This window comes from Helianthus annuus, chromosome 4, assembly GCF_002127325.2.
Source record: "Helianthus annuus cultivar XRQ/B chromosome 4, HanXRQr2.0-SUNRISE, whole genome shotgun sequence".
In the NCBI taxonomy this organism is placed as follows: Eukaryota; Viridiplantae; Streptophyta; class Magnoliopsida; order Asterales; family Asteraceae; genus Helianthus; species Helianthus annuus.
Genome location: NC_035436.2, coordinates 4,897,668 through 4,917,953, shown reverse-complemented (window position 1 = coordinate 4,917,953; position 20,286 = coordinate 4,897,668). Strand labels below are relative to the sequence as shown.

Here is a 20,286-nt window from a genome sequence, read left to right as displayed (position 1 = left end):
GCGTTATACCCACTACACCACTTTTGCTATAATGCCCCCTTGCTGACTAGGACGCCACATGGCGCAAAACGCCCCATGGTGGGGGCATTATAGTGTTTAACCATTACGCATGGTCTTATACTATTACTTTTCCACTAGGGTACAATCGTAAAAATAGTAGCTTTGGTGTATGGAGTAATTCGTGTAAAGACACACTATCGTTTAATAGAAGGTTTTGTCAAGCATCAAGTTTCGTAAAGTGAACTTTATATCAGTTTAGAAAAAAAAAAGATATTTCGTAACTGATAAAAACAACATAAGAATAAAAGTTATAATCAGTGGTGGACCCAGGATCTATTTTCTAAGGGTGCAATCAAGATTTTTTTCTAAATAATACACTAATTTTTTTAAGGTGGCCACCCACCACCCTATGGACCATAGTAGGCCTGCCCCTGGTAATAATATTAGCTAATTCAGGGGTCATAATAAATCAATAAATTGAAGCGCTTGTTATTAAATCCTCACATTTTTCTACTCTTCCGATATTTTTCATCTTATTACGTCTTATCCAACTAGCTTAGATGCTTAAAGCCAATGTCTTGAACACATAATCGACTTGTTCGGCTATGAGTTAATGGTCTAACACAAATAAGCCGAACAATTTTCATCAAACCAAACAAAACAAATGAAACCAAAGCAATGCTAACAGAAAACCGTTAATGTTCTCTATTAGTTATACTACTTTACTCTTAAACCGCAATCGTTAACACCATCTACTACCTCTTTAATCAAAACATTGCTTAATTGGTAAAATGGTTTCACACAAAGACAACCACCCTCAACAAATTTCGTGGGATTGTGGAGTCAAAACACATGGTAGTCATTTATCAAACAAATAAACAAATAAAAAAAAGGAAAAAGTTTTTGAAAATTTAAACTGAATAAAATATTAATAAAAGACAGATAAAAAGGTTCCAAAATTTTAAAAGAAAGTAAAATCAAGGCCGCATGCAAAACCATCATCATGATGTCTTCTTTCCTATCTTTCTCCTATTTTCATGAACCTCTCCTACTTCCCGCCTTATCTTGATCTTTCACCCCTCTTTTTCACCTTATTTACATCACCTGCCACCCATCTCTTAACCCCCTTTCACCACCCAAATCACCAAAATGGCATTTCTGTAAATTTACCAAAAACCAAGGGCTATTAACAACAGGGATGGAGGGTATGGTAAACACTAAACAAACCAAAGAAAGACCCATAAAGATTCAAACTTTATTATATTCTTGACATCATAGATATTGATACAGTAGCTAAGCAACTGTTTTGAGCTTTGACATTGATGGAAAACAGCAAATGAGGTAACAACAAATCCAAACAGTCTTTAAAGACTCTTTACCCTACTCACTTTCCTCTTTTTAGAACCCTAAAAACTTCATAGCACATCATGTTCTGTTGCAAGATGCAATCTTTATTTGCTAAGATTCAAGAAATCCATTGGGTTCAGAGGTTAGGGTTGTTTGGAGCCACCTAGGTTGAGATGCAGATCTTTGTGTTTTTAGTTTTTTCTTTAGGGTTTGAAATTGTTACAGTTGAAAGCTCTGAAAAGGGTGTGTTTTGCAAGAAAAAAAGAAGGGTTTGGTGAAATATTTGGTCTTGATCTTGTAAACATGCTAAAAAAGTAGGTTTATTTTGTTATTTTTAGTTTAATTTCAAGTGGGTATTTGTTATAATTAGTGGGTTTTGGGTTTAATAGCTGGTTTGAGAGGTTTTAGTGAAAAAAGAGATCAAAAAGTGGAAAAAGATTGTGTTTTTAGTGTTAATTTCAAGTGGGTATTTGTTATAATTAGTGGGTTTTGGGTTTAATAGCTGGTTTGAGAGGTTTTAGTGAAAAAAGAGATCAAAAAGTGTAAAAAGATTGTGTTTTTAGTGTTAATTTCAAGTGGGTATGTGTTATAATTAGTGGGTTTTGGGTTTAATAGCTGGTTTGAGAGGTTTTAGTTAAAAAAGAGATCAAAAAGTGGAAAAAGATTGTGTTTTTAGTGTTAATTTCAAGTGGGTATTTGTTATAATTAGTGGGTTTCGGGTTTATTGGCTGGTTTAAGAGGTTTTAGTGAAAAAAAAGATCAAAAAGTGGAAAAAGATTGTGTTTTTAGTGTTAATTTCAAGTGGGTATGTGTTATAATTAGTGGGTTTCGGGTTTTTCGGCTGGTTTGAGAGGTTTTAGTGAAAAAAAGAGATAAAAAGGTGAAAAAAGATTGTGTTTTTAGTGTTTTCTAGTGTTTATCTTTTAGGGTTTGAGAGCATCAGAACAGAAAGCTAAGAAAAGGGTGTGATTTGCAAGAAAAAAAGAAGGGTTTGGTGAAATACTTGTTCTTGATCTTGTAAACATGCCAACAAAATGGGTTCAAGTTATTAGTTTTTAGCAATTTCTAGTATTATTTCAAGTCGGAACGTGTTATTATTAGTGGGTTGTGAGTTAATCAGCTGGTTTGAGAGGTTTTAGTGGAAAAAGAGATCAAAAGGTGAAAAAAGACTGTTTTTTTTCTTCGGTTTTGAGTGATGATGGCAATGGCCTGCAAGGATGGTAAAGGGGCGATAATGGATAACGGGAAATATGTTCGCTACACACCTGAGCAGGTTGAAGCACTCGAAAGACTTTATCATGAATGTCCGAAACCGAGTTCTCTTCGACGTCAACAGCTCATTCGAGAATGCCCGATTTTGTCGAACATCGAGCCTAAACAGATTAAAGTTTGGTTCCAGAATCGAAGGTGCGCATTGATATCGATAGAATCGTACATTTTTTTTGTTTCTTGGTGTTTTTTAAATGTAGTGATTTGTTATATGTGCTGTGGGGTTTGCTTATAGCTTTTTGTTAGTTCAATGCTTGATTCTTTTCATTGTTCTGTTACTGAACATATTTTTGTTTGTGAAGTGTTTTTTTTTTTTTTTTTTTTTTTTAATTCATTGTTGTGCTGAAAAGAGTAAAAAAATGTCTTTTTTTGGGTGAAATGTTTGTTGTAATTTGAGATGTGTTGTGGGTAGTGATTGTAGTTTAATGTTAGTTCAATCTTTGGCACAGCTTGTAGCCCGTTTACCAACTATCTCGATGTAAATTATTATAAACCCATTTGTTTTTTTAATGATACATAAACATTTGTACAAAAAAAAAAAAAAAGATTGTTCTTTATATGTGAAATGTTAAGGTTTTATTTTTATAAATATGTGATGCGGGTTTCAGTTGTAATTCCTTGTTATTCAAGTTTTGTTTTTCCCAGTGTTCTATAATATAAAAGATTCTCATTTTTGTGTATTCTTTGATGTATGTTGTGTTTTTTCAATCGAAATATCAAAAATTATCTCTCTTTGTGAAATGGTTGTTGTGATTGATATGTGGCAGGTTTCAAATTTAGTCGTTTGTTTTTCAATCGCTGTTCTGTAATCGAAAGATATAAAAAGATCGTATCTTTTTTGCAATGTTTGTTGTGATTTTGGAACTGCGTTGTGGGTTCCGATTAGTGGCTTGTTAATCAATCTTTGATTCCGTTCATTGTTTCATTATCAAACAGATTAAAATATATGGTCTTTATCTTGAAAATTTCATTGTTCTACAAAGAAAAAAATTAATACCGAATATCTATTTGTTATATGTTTGTTGTAATCTATAAAAAGTGTTACGGGTGTTCATCATAGTTGCTTGTTAGTTCAAAGTTTGGCCCTTTCCTTTTTAAATATTTACAAAGATGTTAAAAATATGTTTTTGGGTTATCATTGTATTACCTTATTTGGTCAAATTCTGTTTCTTTTACCTGTTCTACAATAAATAAGTATTAAAAAGTTTTTTTTTTTTTTTTTTTTTTTTTTTTTGTGTGTGTGATATGTTTGTTGTAGTCTATAAAAGGTGTTATGTAATTACAAATATTATTTTTTATGTAATATGCTTGTTGTGATATGGATACAGTGTTATGGGTTTACATTTTTGTCTCTTGTTAGTTTAATTTGTGCTTATTTTTTAGAAAAAAAGTAATAAAAAAAGATTGTTATTTTTAATGTTTAGATGTCGAGAAAAACAGAGAAAAGAAGCTTCACGCCTTCAAACTGTGAACCGAAAGCTGTCAGCCATGAACAAGCTTTTAATGGAAGAAAATGATAGATTGCAAAAACAAGTGTCACACCTTGTGTACGAAAATGGCTACTTTCGGCAGCATACTCAAAATGTGAGTTTTTTATTTTTTATTTTTTGTGATCGTGTTAGGATCTCAATTAATTAGTTCTGTATAATTAGTTTGATACTAGATGCACCAAAATTGATTATCAAATTGTAGAGTAAATTTATTTATATACCACTGTTTTTATCTATTATCTACTTTAATAGCCGACATTTGCCAAACATTCAAAACTAGGGCTGCAAACGAACCGCGGTAAGGAAATAAATGTGTTCACGAAGGTTTCATGAACACTTCCCGAATGAGATTTCATGTTCGTGTTCGTTTGTTAAGGAAATGAACGTGTTCGTGTTCATTCATTAGTTTTAGGTAACGAACACAAACGAATGCATACGAACACAAACGGACAAAAACAAGCGTTCATACAGAGACGGACAAAAACAAGCGTTCATGAATAGAAACGAACATATATTAATTATTAGATTAAATATATGATACACTAGTATTTATTAAATATTTTATTAGTGTGAATTTTGTGGTATATATAAATAATGTATAAAAATAAAAAAACCCTAATGAACTATTAATACTAAACATAAATGAACAAGTTACCCAACGTTCATGAACATAAATGAACGAACGCAACCTTTGTTCATGTTCGTTCATTTAACTAAACGAATGAAATTTCGTGTTTGTGTTCGTTCATTTATTAAACGAACAAACACATAAGAACTTCCCGCATAACGAGTCACGAACTATTCGCTGAATGTTCAGTTCATTTGCAGCCCTATTCAAAAACATCAAAAGTGATTATTAGTTATTACAATCTCTTCAAAAAAAAAAAACTAGATTTGTAGAAACATATAAGAAGTTGAAGTAAGAAAAGTGATTCTTGATATGCAAGTAAAATCACTTAAACATATCTTCAATTGTAGCCAATTATATTTTTTAATTTATCATGCAAGTGTATATCTATATTATTTGTCGCTAACGTGTCGCTGTTTTGATATTGCAGACTGCACTTTCTACTAAAGACACTAGCTGTGAATCGGCTGTGACAAATGGTCAACACCGATTGACACCTCAACACCCTCCACGGGATGCTAGTCCTGCAGGGTTAGTCAAAGATTAATTCATGCTTCATTATTATTCAGCAACAGATGTTAACTTTATCAATATTTATATTTATATATTTATCGTTATGTTATGCAGACTTTTGTCCATTGCAGAAGAAACTTTAGCAGAGTTTCTTTCGAAGGCAACCGGAACCGCTATTGAGTGGGTCCAAATGCCTGGAATGAAGGTAATTTTGCGACGTTATATGCTTAATTCCACCATTTTAGTTAACTCATAGTGAAACCGAAAGGTCAATCTGAAACCTTATATTCTTGGTCTATACTGTTTTTCAAATTGAACAATGATATTCGTTTTTGTAATATACTAGTGGGTTACCACCTGCACTCCTCAACGGGTTCGAAAAGTAGATAAAAATAAGTAAATTGCCAGAGTTAAAGTTGTTTGATGTTTTAGTTAAGGGAAGGACTAAACATGTCATTAAAGTTGAGGGGCTAAAGTTGTTTTAGTTAAGGGGCTAAACATGTCATTATTAAAGTTGAAGGGATAAAGTTGTTTATTATTAAAGATGAGGGGCTAAATATGTTATTATTAAAGTTGAGGGGCTAAAGTTGTTTATTATTAAAGTCGAGGGACTAAAGTTGTTTTAGTTAAGGGGTTAAACATGTCATTACCAAAGTTGAGAGGCTAAACATGTCATTATTAAAGTTGAGGGGCTAAACATGTTATCATTAAAGTTGAGGGGCTAAAGTTGTTTATTGTTTTAGTTAAGGGGCTAAACATGTCATTACCAAAGTTGAGAGGCTAAACATGTCATTATTAAAGTTGAGGGGCTAAAGTTGGTTAATGCCTAAGTTGAGGGGCCAAAGTTGGTTGACGAGACAAAATAGCCTATTTGTAGTATGCATAATTTTGCAGTGACTTCTAACTATTTTTTGTTGCTGTAATTTTGACTTTTTTGTTGTCTATGTTGACTTCCAGCCTGGTCCGGATTCCATTGGAATCGTTGCTATTTCTCATGGTTGCACTGGAGTGGCAGCACGAGCATGTGGTTTGGTTGCTCTCGAGCCTACACGGGTTCGTAATATCATCTCATACTTACGTTAAGTTTACGGCTGTTAAGCAAAGATGTGGTCCTTTTGACTTTGACTTTCGTGTCTTAGGTTGTGGAAATCCTCAAGGATCGCCCCTCGTGGTTTCGTGATTGCCGAGCTGTTGATATCCTCAACGTGCTACCTACCGCCAATGGTGGAACCATTGAGATCCTATACATGCAGGTAAAACCTTTTTAAGATTTTATCATAGATAATTAAGGCGTTAATCTTGATCCCAAAAAAATAGCAAAACTTATATTTTTTAGAGTGAACTACCAAAATGGTCCCTGGGGTTTGGTCACTTTTGCCACTTTAGTCCAAAACTCAAACTTTTTGAATCTGGGTCCCTGTGGTTTCAATTTTGTTGCCATTTTCATCCAAAAGCAAAATCTAGTCAGATTTTTCATTTAACATTCAGTTTTTTTGTCTTTTTCCTCCCTTTTAATGAAGGGCAAAATGGTTAAATTTTTTAGTTTCTTATAATAAAACGTTAAAAGACCATTTTGCCCTTCATTAAAATGAGGAAAAAGACAAAAAAAAAAAAAACTGTATGTTAACTGAAAAATCTGACCATATTGTGATTTTGGTTGAAAATGGCAACAAAATTGAAACCACAGGGACCCGCTAGTTATTTTTAAAAGAGTAAAATGCCATTTTCGTCCTTGAGGTTTGGCCAGTCTTGCGACTTTTGTCCAAAGGTTTGTTCTTCCGCATCTGGATCCAAAAGGTTTGAAATCTTGCCATTTTCATCTGGCTCGTTAACTCCATCCTTTTTTCTTCGTTAAGTCAGGGGTATTTTCGTCTTTTGTGTTAACTTAAAGGGTAATTCGGTATAAAAACTACCACACACATTATGCTAAATGCTTGTACATAAAGTGAAAAAGACCGAATTGCCCTTTAAGTTAACATAAAAGCCGAAAATACTCCTAATTTAACCGAGAAAAATGGATGGAGTTAACGAGTCGGACGAAAATGGCAACATTTCAAAACTTTTGGATCCAGATGCGGAAAAACAAACATTTGAACGAAAGTCGCAATACTCGCCAAACCTTAGGGACGAAAATGGCATTTTACTCCTTTTAAAATTTCTGATTCTTTCGTAAATAAAGTGTTTCGGGTCAACCCGCTTTGACTCACAAAATTATCCATCTCAACCCCTTACGGACCCGGCTGTTTTTATGCTTTGTTGATCTAAGCTGCTCTGTTAATTTTCTAGCTTTTTGCTCCTACAACTTTGGCTACTGCTCGCGACTTCTTGTTGTTACGCTATACTTCTGTGACGGAAGATGGCAGTTTAGTGGTACATTTTTATTCTTTTTCGTTTGTAATTTCTAATTTTCTTCATAAGTATTTATGTAATTAATATAGGTTATATATCGGTTATCGGACCCCATGTAAAATATCGGTACCGATATTATCGACGATACTAACCGATATAACTGACATATCACCCATATTTGACTGATATTACCGATATATCGCTGAATTGTTGGTGTTAAATTGCTATATATATATATATATATATATATATATATAGGGAGAGGATCATGAGAAAACTACATCTAAATGAGAAAACTAGAAAACTAACTAAAAAAGCCTAAAAAAAAGCTAAAAAACATACCAATTTTTTTTTTTACAATTTTTTATAAAAAAATCTCTTATTTTTTGTATATAAAAAAATTAAAAAAAAAAATTTGTTGTACTGCACATGTGCATTATATGTGTACTACACATGTGCACTATATCCATAATAGTGCACATGTGCAATACAACAAAATTTTTTTTTTTTGAAAATTTTTTTCCATGTATAAAAACTAGCGATTTTTTTATAAAAATTTGTAATTTTTTTTTTGGTATGTTTTTTAGGCTTTTTTAGTTAGTTTTTTGGTTTTCTTATTTAAACTAGTTTTCTCATGATCCATCCCCTATATATATATATATATAAAATTATATATATATATATAAATTCTGCATGATATTAAAACCACCGATATCCCATAGATATTTCACTGAGATAACCTATATCTCAAATATCGGTCCTTGACCGATATCCGATATTTTACCGCATTAACTGCATAGATAAGAAGTATATTGTGAGGGTTTAATTTCTTGTTATGTGGTTAGGTTTGTGAAAGATCACTAAACAACACCCAAAATGGTCCAAGCATACCGTCAGTTCCAAACTTTGTACGAGCCGAAATGCTGTCTAGTGGTTACTTAATTAGACCCTGTGAAGGTGGTTCGATAATTCATATTGTCGATCATATGAATTTAGAGGTAAAAATTTTGTTCAATATATATTATAACGTGTCGATTTGCGCTATTTTTTAAATATTAGTTATTTGTTTTAATATTTAGGCGTGGAGTGTCCCAGAAGTCTTGCGCCCGTTATATGAATCGTCAACCATGCTTGCTCAAAAAACTACAATGATGGTAATGTAACGGTTTTTGAATTGTTGATTTTCAAACGACCAACTCGAAATCAATAATGCGTGTACGTGCGCGTTGAACAACCCTAACCGTTTGAACGGAATTCGGTTAAGATTTCGAATACGAATTCGGTTTGGTTTTCAAATGCAGCTGAAAAGTTTCGAACCCGAACAACCCGTTTAGAACAAGATGAGAAAAGCAGACCTAGACTCGGTGAATGCGGCTACAGATGCGCAAACCGGCGGGTTTTTTAGAACCCGGAACTGGGTCCGGGTTTGGTCAACAAATAAAGAACCGGGTAGAGTAGGAACCGGTTCCGGGTAGAGGTGTACAAAAAAACCGGTTTTAGAACCGAAACCGGGAAAAAAAACCGAACCGGTTTTTTTATAACCAGACCGGTTTTATAACCGAACCGCCGGTTTGTGACCTGTTACTAATCTTGATCTGAAAAACCGGTTAATAACCGAAACCGGTTTTAAAAAAACCGGTTAAAACCGGAAAAAAACCGTTTTTTTTGGGGAAAAACCGGTTAAAAACCGGTCCTAACCGGTTACACCGGTTATTGTTTTGGACTTGAAAAACCGGTTAGTAACCGAAACCGGTTATAAAAAAACCGGTTTTCGTTTTGGGTGAAAAAACCGGTTCGGTTAATAACCGAAACCGATTTTTGAAAAAAAAAAACCGATTTGTACACCTCTAGTTCCGGGTACATTCGAGTTTTGGCCGGTTCGGGTTTCGGTTTTGACGGTCTGTACCCGAGTGTTGGGTCGGGTCCGGAACCGGTTTTTTTGTGCATCTTTAAATGGCTCTATATTATTTCATTTGTAACTTCATAATTTGGAATTAATATTCTGTACATTGATAGGCGTTACGTCAACTAAGGCAAATTGCTCTCGAACTTTCACAATCGGGTGCCCCGAATAGTTGGGGCCGAAGACCCGCAGCATTAAGGGCACTTAGCCAGAGGTTAAGCAGGGGTTTTAACGAGGCTCTAAACGGGTTTAACGATGAGGGGTGGTCATTAATGGCAAACGACGGAGTTGATGATGTCACCATTCTCGTTAACTCTTCACCCGAAAAGCTTATGGGATTGAACTTACCTATTGCAAACGGGTACCCGTCAGTTAGTAATGCCGTCTTGTGCGCGAAAGCATCAATGCTTTTACAGGTTAGACGTTAGAGGTGACGAAATGGGTTCAGGTCAAAACGGGTATTTTTGTTTGGTACGGGTCGAAAGGAAACGGTTCCAGTTGGGTTTAATTAATGCCTAAAGTAGAAAACAAGTTACCATTTAATTAAGGAAAAATTACAAGTTTTGTCCTTTATCTTTATACCACTTTTTAGGCGGTGTCCTTTTTAACGAATGTTGACAGGCGGTGTCCTTTACTAGGTATTTTGTTGCAAGTTTAGTCCTTTACACCTAACCCAGTTAAAAAATCCTGTTAATTGTTGGGTGTAAAGGACTAAACTTGCAACAAAATACCTAGGTAAAGGACTAAACTTGCAACAAAATACCTAGTAAAGGACACCGTCTGTCAACAATTAACAGGGTTTTTTAACTGGGTTGGGTGTAAAGGACTAAACTTGCAACAAAATACCTAGTAAAGGACACCGCCTGTCAACATTCGTTAAAAAGGACACCGTCTGAAAAGTGGTATAAAGATAAAGTACAAAACTTGTAATTTTTCCTTTAATTAATTAACAGTTGAGTAAATTACAAAAATAGTCCTTTATGTATGTCACTTATTGTACATTGGGTCCTTTGTCTTTAATAATTACAGAAAACGTACTGGATGTTTGCAAATCCTTGCAAGTTATATCCTTTAGCCCTAACTCAGTTAATTTTTGTGGTTAAATCTAACCAAATGGACCCCACATGACGGTATTTTTGTGGTTAAATCTGGACAAATGGACACGACATGAGAGTAAAATGACCAAAATACCCTCATGTGGGGTCCATTTGGTCATATTTAACCACAAAAAATTAACTGAGTTAGGGCTAAAGGACATAACTTGCAAGAGTTTGTAAACATCGAGTACGTTTTCTGTAATTATTGAAGATAAAGGATACAGTTTGCAATAAGTGACATACATAAAGGACGATTTTTGTAATTTACTCTTAACAGTTTAGAAATTAGGTTGACGTATTATCTTATTGTCATTTTTGTGTATATGCCACGTGGCATCCGATGTGACATTTGATGAGTAATTTTTAGTATATATCGAAAAATCCTTCCTTAAGTTTGTATTACAGCCCAGCCCGAGCTCGAGCTATTTTAACTTATGAAAACTTGAGTTCAGCCCGATTTGAGCTTTGTTTCTAAAGCTCGGACTCGGCTCGTTTATTATTCATTAACTAATGTATCTTAATTAAAATTATTATTTTATATATAATCTAGTTATCACTTTATAAATAATAATTATTATTAATTTAAATATATATTTAATTATTAATAAAAAATATAATATAAAAAGCAGGCTCCTTTTGGCTCGCGAGACGGCTAACGGTAAGCCAAGCTCGGGCTCGTTTACTAAACGAGCTTGTTTTTTAGGCTTGGGCTCAGGCTCGAGCTCGTTTAAGCTCGGCTTGTTCGAGCTTTTTTCGAGCCGAGCTCGGTAGCTCGTGAGTAGAATCAGTTAAAATAAGGCTGGTTGCTAAAATCGGTAATAAACCTTTCAATAATATCCCAACTTTTTGAGTAGATCGATTAACTGATATAGTAGGATTCGTATAAAAAAATTTTGGGCGCCTTTTGACCCGTTTCTTTATGAATCTATAATATGTTTTACCGCAATTTGTAAGTAAACATGTCGAAAATGCTATTTGGCACTGATATTTTTGTTTAGCTGCAATATTTTCATTTTTTATGCTAATTTTTCTGTGTTTTTTTTTTGCTATATCTAGAATGTTCCTCCGGCTCTCTTGCTTCGGTTTTTAAGGGAACACCGTTCAGAATGGGCGGATAACAATATGGATGCTTATTCGGCTGCCGCTGTTAAACTCGGTCCATGTAGCCTACCGGGGGCGCGAATTGGTAGTTTCGGAGGTCAAGTGATTCTTCCCCTGGCCCACATGGTTGAGCATGAAGAGGCAAGTTGATATCACTGCCCATTTATTGATACAGTCAATATTGTTGTGTGTGTGTGTATATATATAGGTAAAAAATGCAAGTTACAAAAGTAGAGAGTAAAAAAAAGGAAAATTCTATATGAAAAAAATATGAATTACAAAACTATAAGCTAAAAGTGAAAATTTTGAAAGTCAAAGAGTGGTGGTTTCACCAACTTTGTACTTTAAGTAATATAGAAATTAGTAAAAAGCTAGGGGTTAAAAATGTCAATTGTTAAAGTAGAAGAATAGTAAAGTTAGTAAGGGACTAAAAATGATTACTCCAAAAGTGGAGGGGCCGTAGCAAAGCTGAGGGGCTTCAAATGAAATATTGTGAAAGTTTAGGAGAGGTAGCAAAGCTGAGGACTTGAAATGCAAAATTGTAAAAGTTTAGGGGTAAGGCAAAGCCCGTGGGGGACTAAAATTGATTACTCCAAAAGTGGAGGGGCTGTAGCAAAGCCGAGAAGCTTGAAATGAAATATTGTAAAAGTTTAGGGGGTAGCAAAGCTGAGGGACTTGAAAGGCAATATTATAAAAGTGTAGGGGGAAAAGACAAAGCCGGTGGGTCACCCACCGACTTTGTGTTTTAAGATACAGTAGACTTTGTGTTTTAAGATATAGTAGAATTGATGTTTAAGGGCCTATGTTATAAGTTTATAATCAAACGAAACAAACCCCGTCACGTTTTAAGGGTTGGTTATAAAATTAGGTCGTTTCTAAAATTTGTATTTTGAAAGTATTTTCTTGAAAATAAAACTAAGCTTCCATTTATACGCTTTCCAAAAGTATTTTAGTTACCCAAAAGTATTATCTACATTTCCAATTTATGTATACATTAATGATTGATTTTAAATTAAAATGTTTGTTTAATTATGAGTTTTTTGGTGTTGTTTAGTTGTTGGAGGTTATTAAGATGGAGGGTGTTGGGCATTGTCCCGAAGAATCCTTAATACCGAGAGATATGTTTCTCCTGCAAGTATGTTTTCTTTCGTAATTTTATTTTTCTATAGTGGTAATTGCATAAAATGCTAATAAAATTTCATCAACCTTCCATTGGATTAGAAAAATGTGTTTTGTTTTAATTAAATCTGGAATAAATTGACCAAAATGCCCTTGAAAGTTGAAATGACTAGTATTATTAATGTATGGTGGTCATTCGACGTGTTTTTGGTCAAAATTGGTATAAATGAAACAAGACACTAGGGTGGCTTCCTCTAAATAATCTCATTATTTTATAGAAAAATTGTATTGTACAAAATGGCAAAATGCCTTAAACGTCGCTATGGCAAGTTCGGCATGGGCGAAGCTTTTAAGGGCGGGAGGGGGCGGCCGACCCCCCGAACTTTTTGCTCAGTAGTGGAGAGTATGTAGTTTTCGTATAGAAATTTTTGGGTATACACGTTTTCGACCCCCGGTTTTATAGAAATTTTTAGGTCCGGTGACTTCCGCCCCCTCGGTCAGAAATCTCAAGCTTCGCCACTGAACCCCGGAAAGGAAATCTCGTATGTTGTAAAAAACCAAAGATCGCATGTTATCAAAAAAAAAAAAAAAAGTTCGCATGTTAAAAAAAACCAAAATCGCATGTTCAAAAAAAAAAAATTGCATGTTGATACTGCATCTCGTACGCAACGTACGTTAAGGCAATTTGTACAATAACTGGCCTCTTATTTTATAAGTTTCTTAATCCTTTTCTTTTATAACCAAGGTCATGTTTTGTGCAATTGGCACTTTTCTATGTAGTTTTATGCTCACGAACAAGATCTAACACTTCTTTTGTAACTTAATTAAATAAAAGCTATGCAATGGAATGGATGAGAACGCCGTTGGCATGTGTGCCGAACTCATATTCGCCCCCATCGACGCTTCTTTCGCTGACGACGCACCTCTTTTGCCTTCTGGTTTTCGTATCATTCCTCTTGATCCAACTAAGGTTAGTATTCATGTTACCTAATGGTGGAAACTTGAGTGGGCCAGACACGTTGGGTGGCGGGTTAAAATTGTAATTTGATTGGATCCGGATGGGATGATCCATAAATGGATTATTTGTCCATTTGTATATTTACTTATTTAGTTAACGCGTTAACATTATTACAGAAATATAGCTATTTGTAATAATGTTAATTTTTTTTAATAAATTTGTCTAGGACAAATTAATATTACCATAAATTTATAAAAATATTCCCATGTTGCCAGGTGGCATCATGGGGAGGTTGAGTTGACCGGCAGAGTGTAGTCACATCCTTTTGTCCATTTTTATAAATAACCAAAACTTTAAATGCAATTACAGAAATTATTATTAATTTATTATCGTAGTAATTTAAATTTATTTTAATAAAATAAGGGTGTTAATAAAGCCACACCCCAAAATCTTATTTTCACACCCTCGTATAGCTCCGTATAGGGTTATTCAATCCGTATAGAATAATCCGACTTGACAAATACTTGGTCGTATAATGCTATACGGCTGCTATATGGCTCGTACAGATGGAGAAAATATTGGGTCGCATAACAAGTTATACGGGTCGTATAAGATTATATGAAGTTTGGATCGTACAGCATTATATGGGTCATACAACATTCTATACGGGTTGTATAATGTTATACTGCTCGTATAGATTGCGAAAAAAAACATTCACTAACATCTTTTTGCGTGCAACATTCTCGTATACGACCTGTATAACTCTATACGGGTCGTATAGATGGAGGGGTGTGAAAAATAAGATTTAGGGGTGTCGGAATAGTGGGAGCTTAAAATAATTTAAGGCGTTCTTCGCATTAAAGGGCCGAAACAATTTTTTTTTGTGGATAAAACCATTAAGAGTTAATTACTGTTTTAGTCCCTGTGGTTTGTCAAAAATCACTATTTCAGTCCATTAGTTTAAAAATTGCGATTTCAGTCCCTGTGGTTTCACTTTCGTAACCATTTCAGTCCCTGTGGTTTCGCTTTCGTAACCATTTCAATCCATTATTCTGTTAAGTACAGGGACTGAAATGGTTACAAGGTGGACTTAAATGGTTACGAAAGTGAAACCACAGGGACTGAAATCGCAATTTTTAAACTAATGGACTGAAATAGTGATTTTTGACAAACCACAGGGACTAAAACTGTAATTAACTCAACCATCATTAAAATGGGCCTGGGTTGGGTTGATCCGTAAATAATTAGTGGGTTAGAACATAAATTCCAAGTTCTTATTTATTTTGTAAAAACGCAGGATGGTTCGACTCCGAATCGCACCCTCGATCTCGCTTCTGCTCTTGAAATCGGTGGGTCCGGGACTAAACTTTCAAGCAACCATAATGTTGCTAGTGGCACTGCAAGATCCGTGATGACAATCGCGTTTGAATTTGCATGCGAGAGTCACATGCAAGAAACCGTTGCAACTATAGCCCGTCAATATGTCCGGTCCATTATATCTTCGGTTCAAAGGGTTGCATCGGCTTTATCTCCTAACATGAACCATAACGGTCCCCTTCATGCACCATTAGGCACCCCTGAAGCACATATTCTGGCTCGATGGATTTCCCGCAGCTACAGGTAAAAAATATCAACGGTTCCATTTTATGCAACAAATTTTTACTTTTTTTTTTTGAGTAAACTGCCATTTTGGTCCCTGTGGTTTGGTCAATTTTGCCACTTTAGTCCAAAACTCAAACTTTTTGCATCTGGGTCCCTGTGGTTTCAGTTTTATTGCCATTTTGGTCCAAAAATGAAATCAGGTCATATTTGTCTTATAAAATCTTGTTATTTTGTCATTTACCACAGGGGCAAAACGATCATTTCTTTTTTATAAATAAATACCATATTTTATAAGACAAATATGACCTCATTTGCCCCTGAGGAAATTTGCCCCTGAGGAAAATGACAAAATTGCAGGATTTTATAAGACAAGTATGACCTGATTTCATTTTTGGACCAAAATGGCAATAAAACTGAAACCACAGGGACCCAGATGCAAAAGGTTTGAGTTTTGGACTAAAGTGGCAAAAGTAACCAAACCTCAGGGACCAAAATGGCAGTTTGCTCTTTTTTTTTTTTTTTTTTTTTTTTTTTATAATAAGTTGTCGGTTTTTATTAATTATTTTTGATATTGTTGTAGTTGTTACTTGGGTGTGGAGCTGCTTAAATCTGGAAGCGAAAACGTTTTGAAATCGCTTTGGAGCCACTCGGATGCAATCATGTGCTGCTCTCTTAAGGTCAATTTTTTATACAAGCCGTTACGAATTTTTTTTATATAATTCTATTTTGTACCGTGCAAAGTAGGGCTTCAAACGAACCGAATGAACGTTAAGGAAATTATTGTATTCACGAACTTTTCATGAACACTTACCTAACGAGATTTTTTGTTCGTGTTCATTCATTAAGGAAATGAACATGTTCGTGTTCGTTCGTTAATTTTGGCAACAGACACAAACGAACGCAAAAAACGTTCATGAACACAAACGAACGCATACGAACGTATATTATAAGGCATGTAAATATGTAATATACAATACAGCAACATTTATTAAATATTTTATCAGTGAGAATTTTGAATTATTTTAAATACAATATATAAATTCAAAACCCTATTGAACTATCAAACACAAACGAACATAATGAACACGTCACAGAACGTTCACGAACATAAATGAACAAACATGGCCTCTGTTCATGTTCGTTCATTTAACTAAACGAACGGAATTTATTGTTCATGCTCGTAAATTTATTAAACGAAGCAAAAGGAAAAACCCGACCCGACCATTACCCGACCCGAGAACCGATCAAACATAAAATACAGAACCGATTCACTACCCTAAATATAGGGTCGGTTCCGGTCCATAGGTCCAAGTCGGGTTACACCATGAAAATAACCGAGAACCGACCCGACCTGACCCTATTTTATATGAAAAATTAGAACCGATCTAAATACCTAGGTACTTGGGTTCGGGTTGGGTTAGGTATATTTTCGGTTCGGTTCTCGGTTATTTTCGGTCCGGACCTAAACTTGCTCACCCCTAACGAGTGAACACAAAAGAACTTCCTGCCGAACGGTTCATGAATTGCTCGCTGAACGTTCAGTTCATTTGCAGCCCTAGTGCAAAGTAAATTACTATTTAGAAAATTAATCTCGAATCGTTTATGCTCATACAATTTTTTTTTTTTTTTTTTTTTTTTTTTTTTTTGTGTAGGCATTGCCAGTGTTCACGTTTGCTAACCAGGCTGGGCTAGATATGCTTGAGACGACATTGGTTGCACTTCAAGACATAAGTTTGGAAAAAGTTCTCGATGAGCATGGGCGAAAAGGTCTTTTCGCAGAATTTGCACAGATAATGCAACAGGTTTGCCGAACGTTTTCTTGAGTTATTTATACTTTTTAATGACTCGTACACATAGTTTTTAATTGCGACCATAGCGGTCGCTATAGCCCGATTTATAGCGACGCGACCTACTGTCGCTATTTGGTTCATAGCGATGGCTATTGAATTTAGCTGACAGTTATTTTTTTTTAATTTTTTTTAATGTTATAAAGGGTTATAGCTATAAAATAGGTAGATTTATAGGTTTTTGTTAAATATACATGTAAAATAGCATATATACAAGGGTATTTTGATGTAATGTACATATAAAAATTTTCAAAATTCTTTTTCTAGTGTAATCACTATTTATAAAATAGCCGTCGCTATTTGTCGCTATTCGCTACGTAGCCTAGCCATGCCTTGTCGCTATTTGTCGCTATTCGCTGTCGACAACTATGCTCGTACAACTAGAGGGGGGCATGATGGGCGCTAGGTGGATTTAGATGAGTTGAGTTATGGCTCAAAAATGGTAAGCTTTTGGTGAAGTCGAAATGCGTCATGTTGTTGACCCGAAACACTTTTTGTCCAACTTTTAACTTTTTATTAATGATTTACTAAGTTGTACGTGTTAAACCTACACTTTGTGGGGTTTTCGACTGTTTCGTCTTATTTCTATTTTATCTAATTTTTTGTTATATCCATTAGACTTGCTAGAGACAAAAGATAACCCAATTCGACTCACTTTAAAACTAAATGGGTCGAAATTGTATTTATCCTTAAATAATATTTTATTAAATATGATCACCAAATCATTTTACTACGATAATAGTCTAGTTTTTTAAATAGACCCATTTAGTAACTTGTATACATTAAAAATTTACTTTGGGGGATCTATAACCTATTCTACCCGTTTCGTTTCTTGTTGGTATAAACTAAGCAGTCAATAGCGGTGCTATAGCGGTTAGCGGACCTCAGGGTGTGTAGCGGTCCAAATAGCGGTTCCGCTATTAGCGACGCTAAATACCGCTATTTGGCCGCTATTTGGAAACCTATATAGCGGTTATAGCAGTAACGCAGTAGAATGAGGCAACACAGTAACGCAGGTAGGTGTTTGATTGTGTTAATTATTAAATTATGTTAGATTTGCAACAGATTTTTGATAATGGAATGATATTACCATGAATTTTGATATTACTATTAATATTTTTCAAAGATATATTTATATATATAAAAATACATAAATTATGCATGGTATAAAAATTACTGCTATATCACCGCTATAGCCTATATATCCTATAGCGGACCTTGACCGCTATTCGATTTTGGACCGCTATAACTGCATAGGGTACAAGGTATAATTACGAAATATCGTTACGATGATAAAATCTATTCCTTGAGTAATTCGTTTCAATATTTTTTATGCATTAATAACACACATTGGTGATTTTCGACCCGTTTCATTTGTTCCCTTATTATCAATATTCTTCTCCTAATCAATTGACCCGTTCAAAATAAAACATAACCCAAATCGACCTGTTTTCAAGCAAACGGGTCGAAACTACAACCTCTACAAGGTACAAATATAAGTCGTAAACATTTTGCATTTGGTGGCAGGGTTTTGCATGCCTTCAAGGAGGAGTATGCTCATCTAGCATGGGGCGACCCGTTTCCTATGAAAGAGCCGTGGCGTGGAAAGTACTGAACGACGAAGAAAACCCTCACTGTATTTGCTTCATGTTCATCAACTGGTCGTTTGTTTGATGAATAGTAAGTTATTTTGAATTTAAAGATTCCACTATGTTTGGATGGATTCTCTTGTGGTTTGATGTATAAACCGGTAAACCCTACTGCTATTTATTACTATTATTGTATGTAGTACTTGCGCCGGATCTTGTGTTGTTCCTAGTAGCTATGCTATTTATTTCGGTTGACACGCGTTTGTGGTTCGTTTAATGTTATGGTTTTGATACATCTCATATGTAGATTGGGTTGGATGTCCTTTTTATGTTTACCATGTGTTTTTCGTTATGGAAATTAGGGGTCGGTCCGAATGGCAACCGACTGGACCAGATCAGACTAGCATGGGTTATGTAGGTTCTATACGGTTTGGTACTTCGTTCACATTTTTTTTAAGTAGTTTAACGTTTTTAGATTAATTTACTACGCATATAAAATACTGGCCGAGTTACATCAATATCGCAGGTAAGCGAGCAACAAGCTGCGCCGCTACCCCTTTCTGAATAGTAAACCCTAGCCTATTAAAGACAAACCCCTGCCCCCCTGTTGATGAGGCATGGAGAACCTTGTGGACCCTAGTCAACAAACGGATAGCTTCTGGAGCTAGGGAGCCAATACAAGTCAACGGGATTTTTTCTTTTATAACTGAGCTTGAATCCCTAGCCTAGAAGTTTAAATGCGGTTTGAGACTGGACCGGTTCTAAATTTGCACAAGAACGACCCTCATGTCCTAGTGGTTTGTGGTATGGTGCAGGGGTGTAGATTATTTAGTTGATACCCGGGGTCCCCCCCCCCCCCCCCCCAAAATTATTTTGGTCAAGCTCTCCAGTGGCGGAACTAGTCCAAATAGTTAAGGGTATCCTAATTTTTTTTTAGGATCAGGGGTATCCTTTATATAACAGAAACGGAGTTGAGGGGTATTTTTACACTATGAAAATGGAGTTAAGGGGTATTTTTACACTACGGAGACAGGGTTGAGGGGTAGCCCGTGCTACCCCTATTACCACTATAAGTCCACCACTGGTATGGTGCTTGTTCTTTACAAAAGTGGTGTGAGTTTAAATTTTTGCAAGTGTAAGGTTAGGTGGTATTTAGGTGTAAAAATGTTAAAAAAGGATGCCTATGACCTAAGTGTTACTATTAAGTTTGGTTTTCATTTATGCTCAGTTTAGTGCGGTGCGATTTTAGTTGTTTACCGTGACCCTTGGTGGATATATCGTGTCTTGTAAAAGCAGAAGCAACAAACGATGTAACGGTCCAACGTTAAAAGAACATTTCTAATCATCTAAGTTTATTGTATACTTAAGATTAGGGTGGTCGTATAACCCGAAACGCGACATGAGAATAATGCTATGTTATTAATAAGTTTAGCTAAGAAGGTCAATTTGTAATAGTTTAGGGTCAATGTTGTAA

The 20,286-nt window shown here is 35.0% G+C and overlaps 1 protein-coding gene across 1 annotated transcript; it reads left to right on the top strand.

Moving 5' to 3' along the window:
• Nucleotides 1–1,027: 1,027 nt before the first annotated feature.
• On the top strand, nucleotides 1,028–19,089 carry LOC110935583 (homeobox-leucine zipper protein ATHB-15). The gene is made up of 17 exons (XM_022177957.2): nucleotides 1,028–2,754; nucleotides 4,041–4,200; nucleotides 5,165–5,265; nucleotides 5,362–5,452; nucleotides 6,205–6,300; nucleotides 6,387–6,500; nucleotides 7,534–7,617; nucleotides 8,442–8,594; nucleotides 8,676–8,750; nucleotides 9,613–9,915; nucleotides 11,653–11,838; nucleotides 12,752–12,832; nucleotides 13,652–13,786; nucleotides 15,072–15,394; nucleotides 15,957–16,053; nucleotides 17,029–17,178; nucleotides 18,751–19,089. The coding sequence occupies exons 1-17, from the start codon at nucleotides 2,543–2,545 to the stop codon at nucleotides 18,895–18,897; spliced, it is 2,508 nt and encodes an 835-aa protein (XP_022033649.1). The 5' UTR covers nucleotides 1,028–2,542; the 3' UTR covers nucleotides 18,898–19,089.
• The last annotated feature ends 1,197 nt before the right edge of the window (nucleotides 19,090–20,286 follow it).

Bases quoted from the DNA above. Each gene is read 5' to 3' on its own strand.
- LOC110935583 (XM_022177957.2), top strand. From the start codon at position 2,543: ATGATGGCAATGGCCTGCAAGGATGGTAAAGGGGCGATAATGGATAAC. The intron at 2,755-4,040 runs GTGCGCATTGAT...TTTAATGTTTAG, and splicing joins GTTTGGTTCCAGAATCGAAG to ATGTCGAGAAAAACAGAGAA. The intron at 11,839-12,751 runs GCAAGTTGATAT...GGTGTTGTTTAG, and splicing joins ACATGGTTGAGCATGAAGAG to TTGTTGGAGGTTATTAAGAT.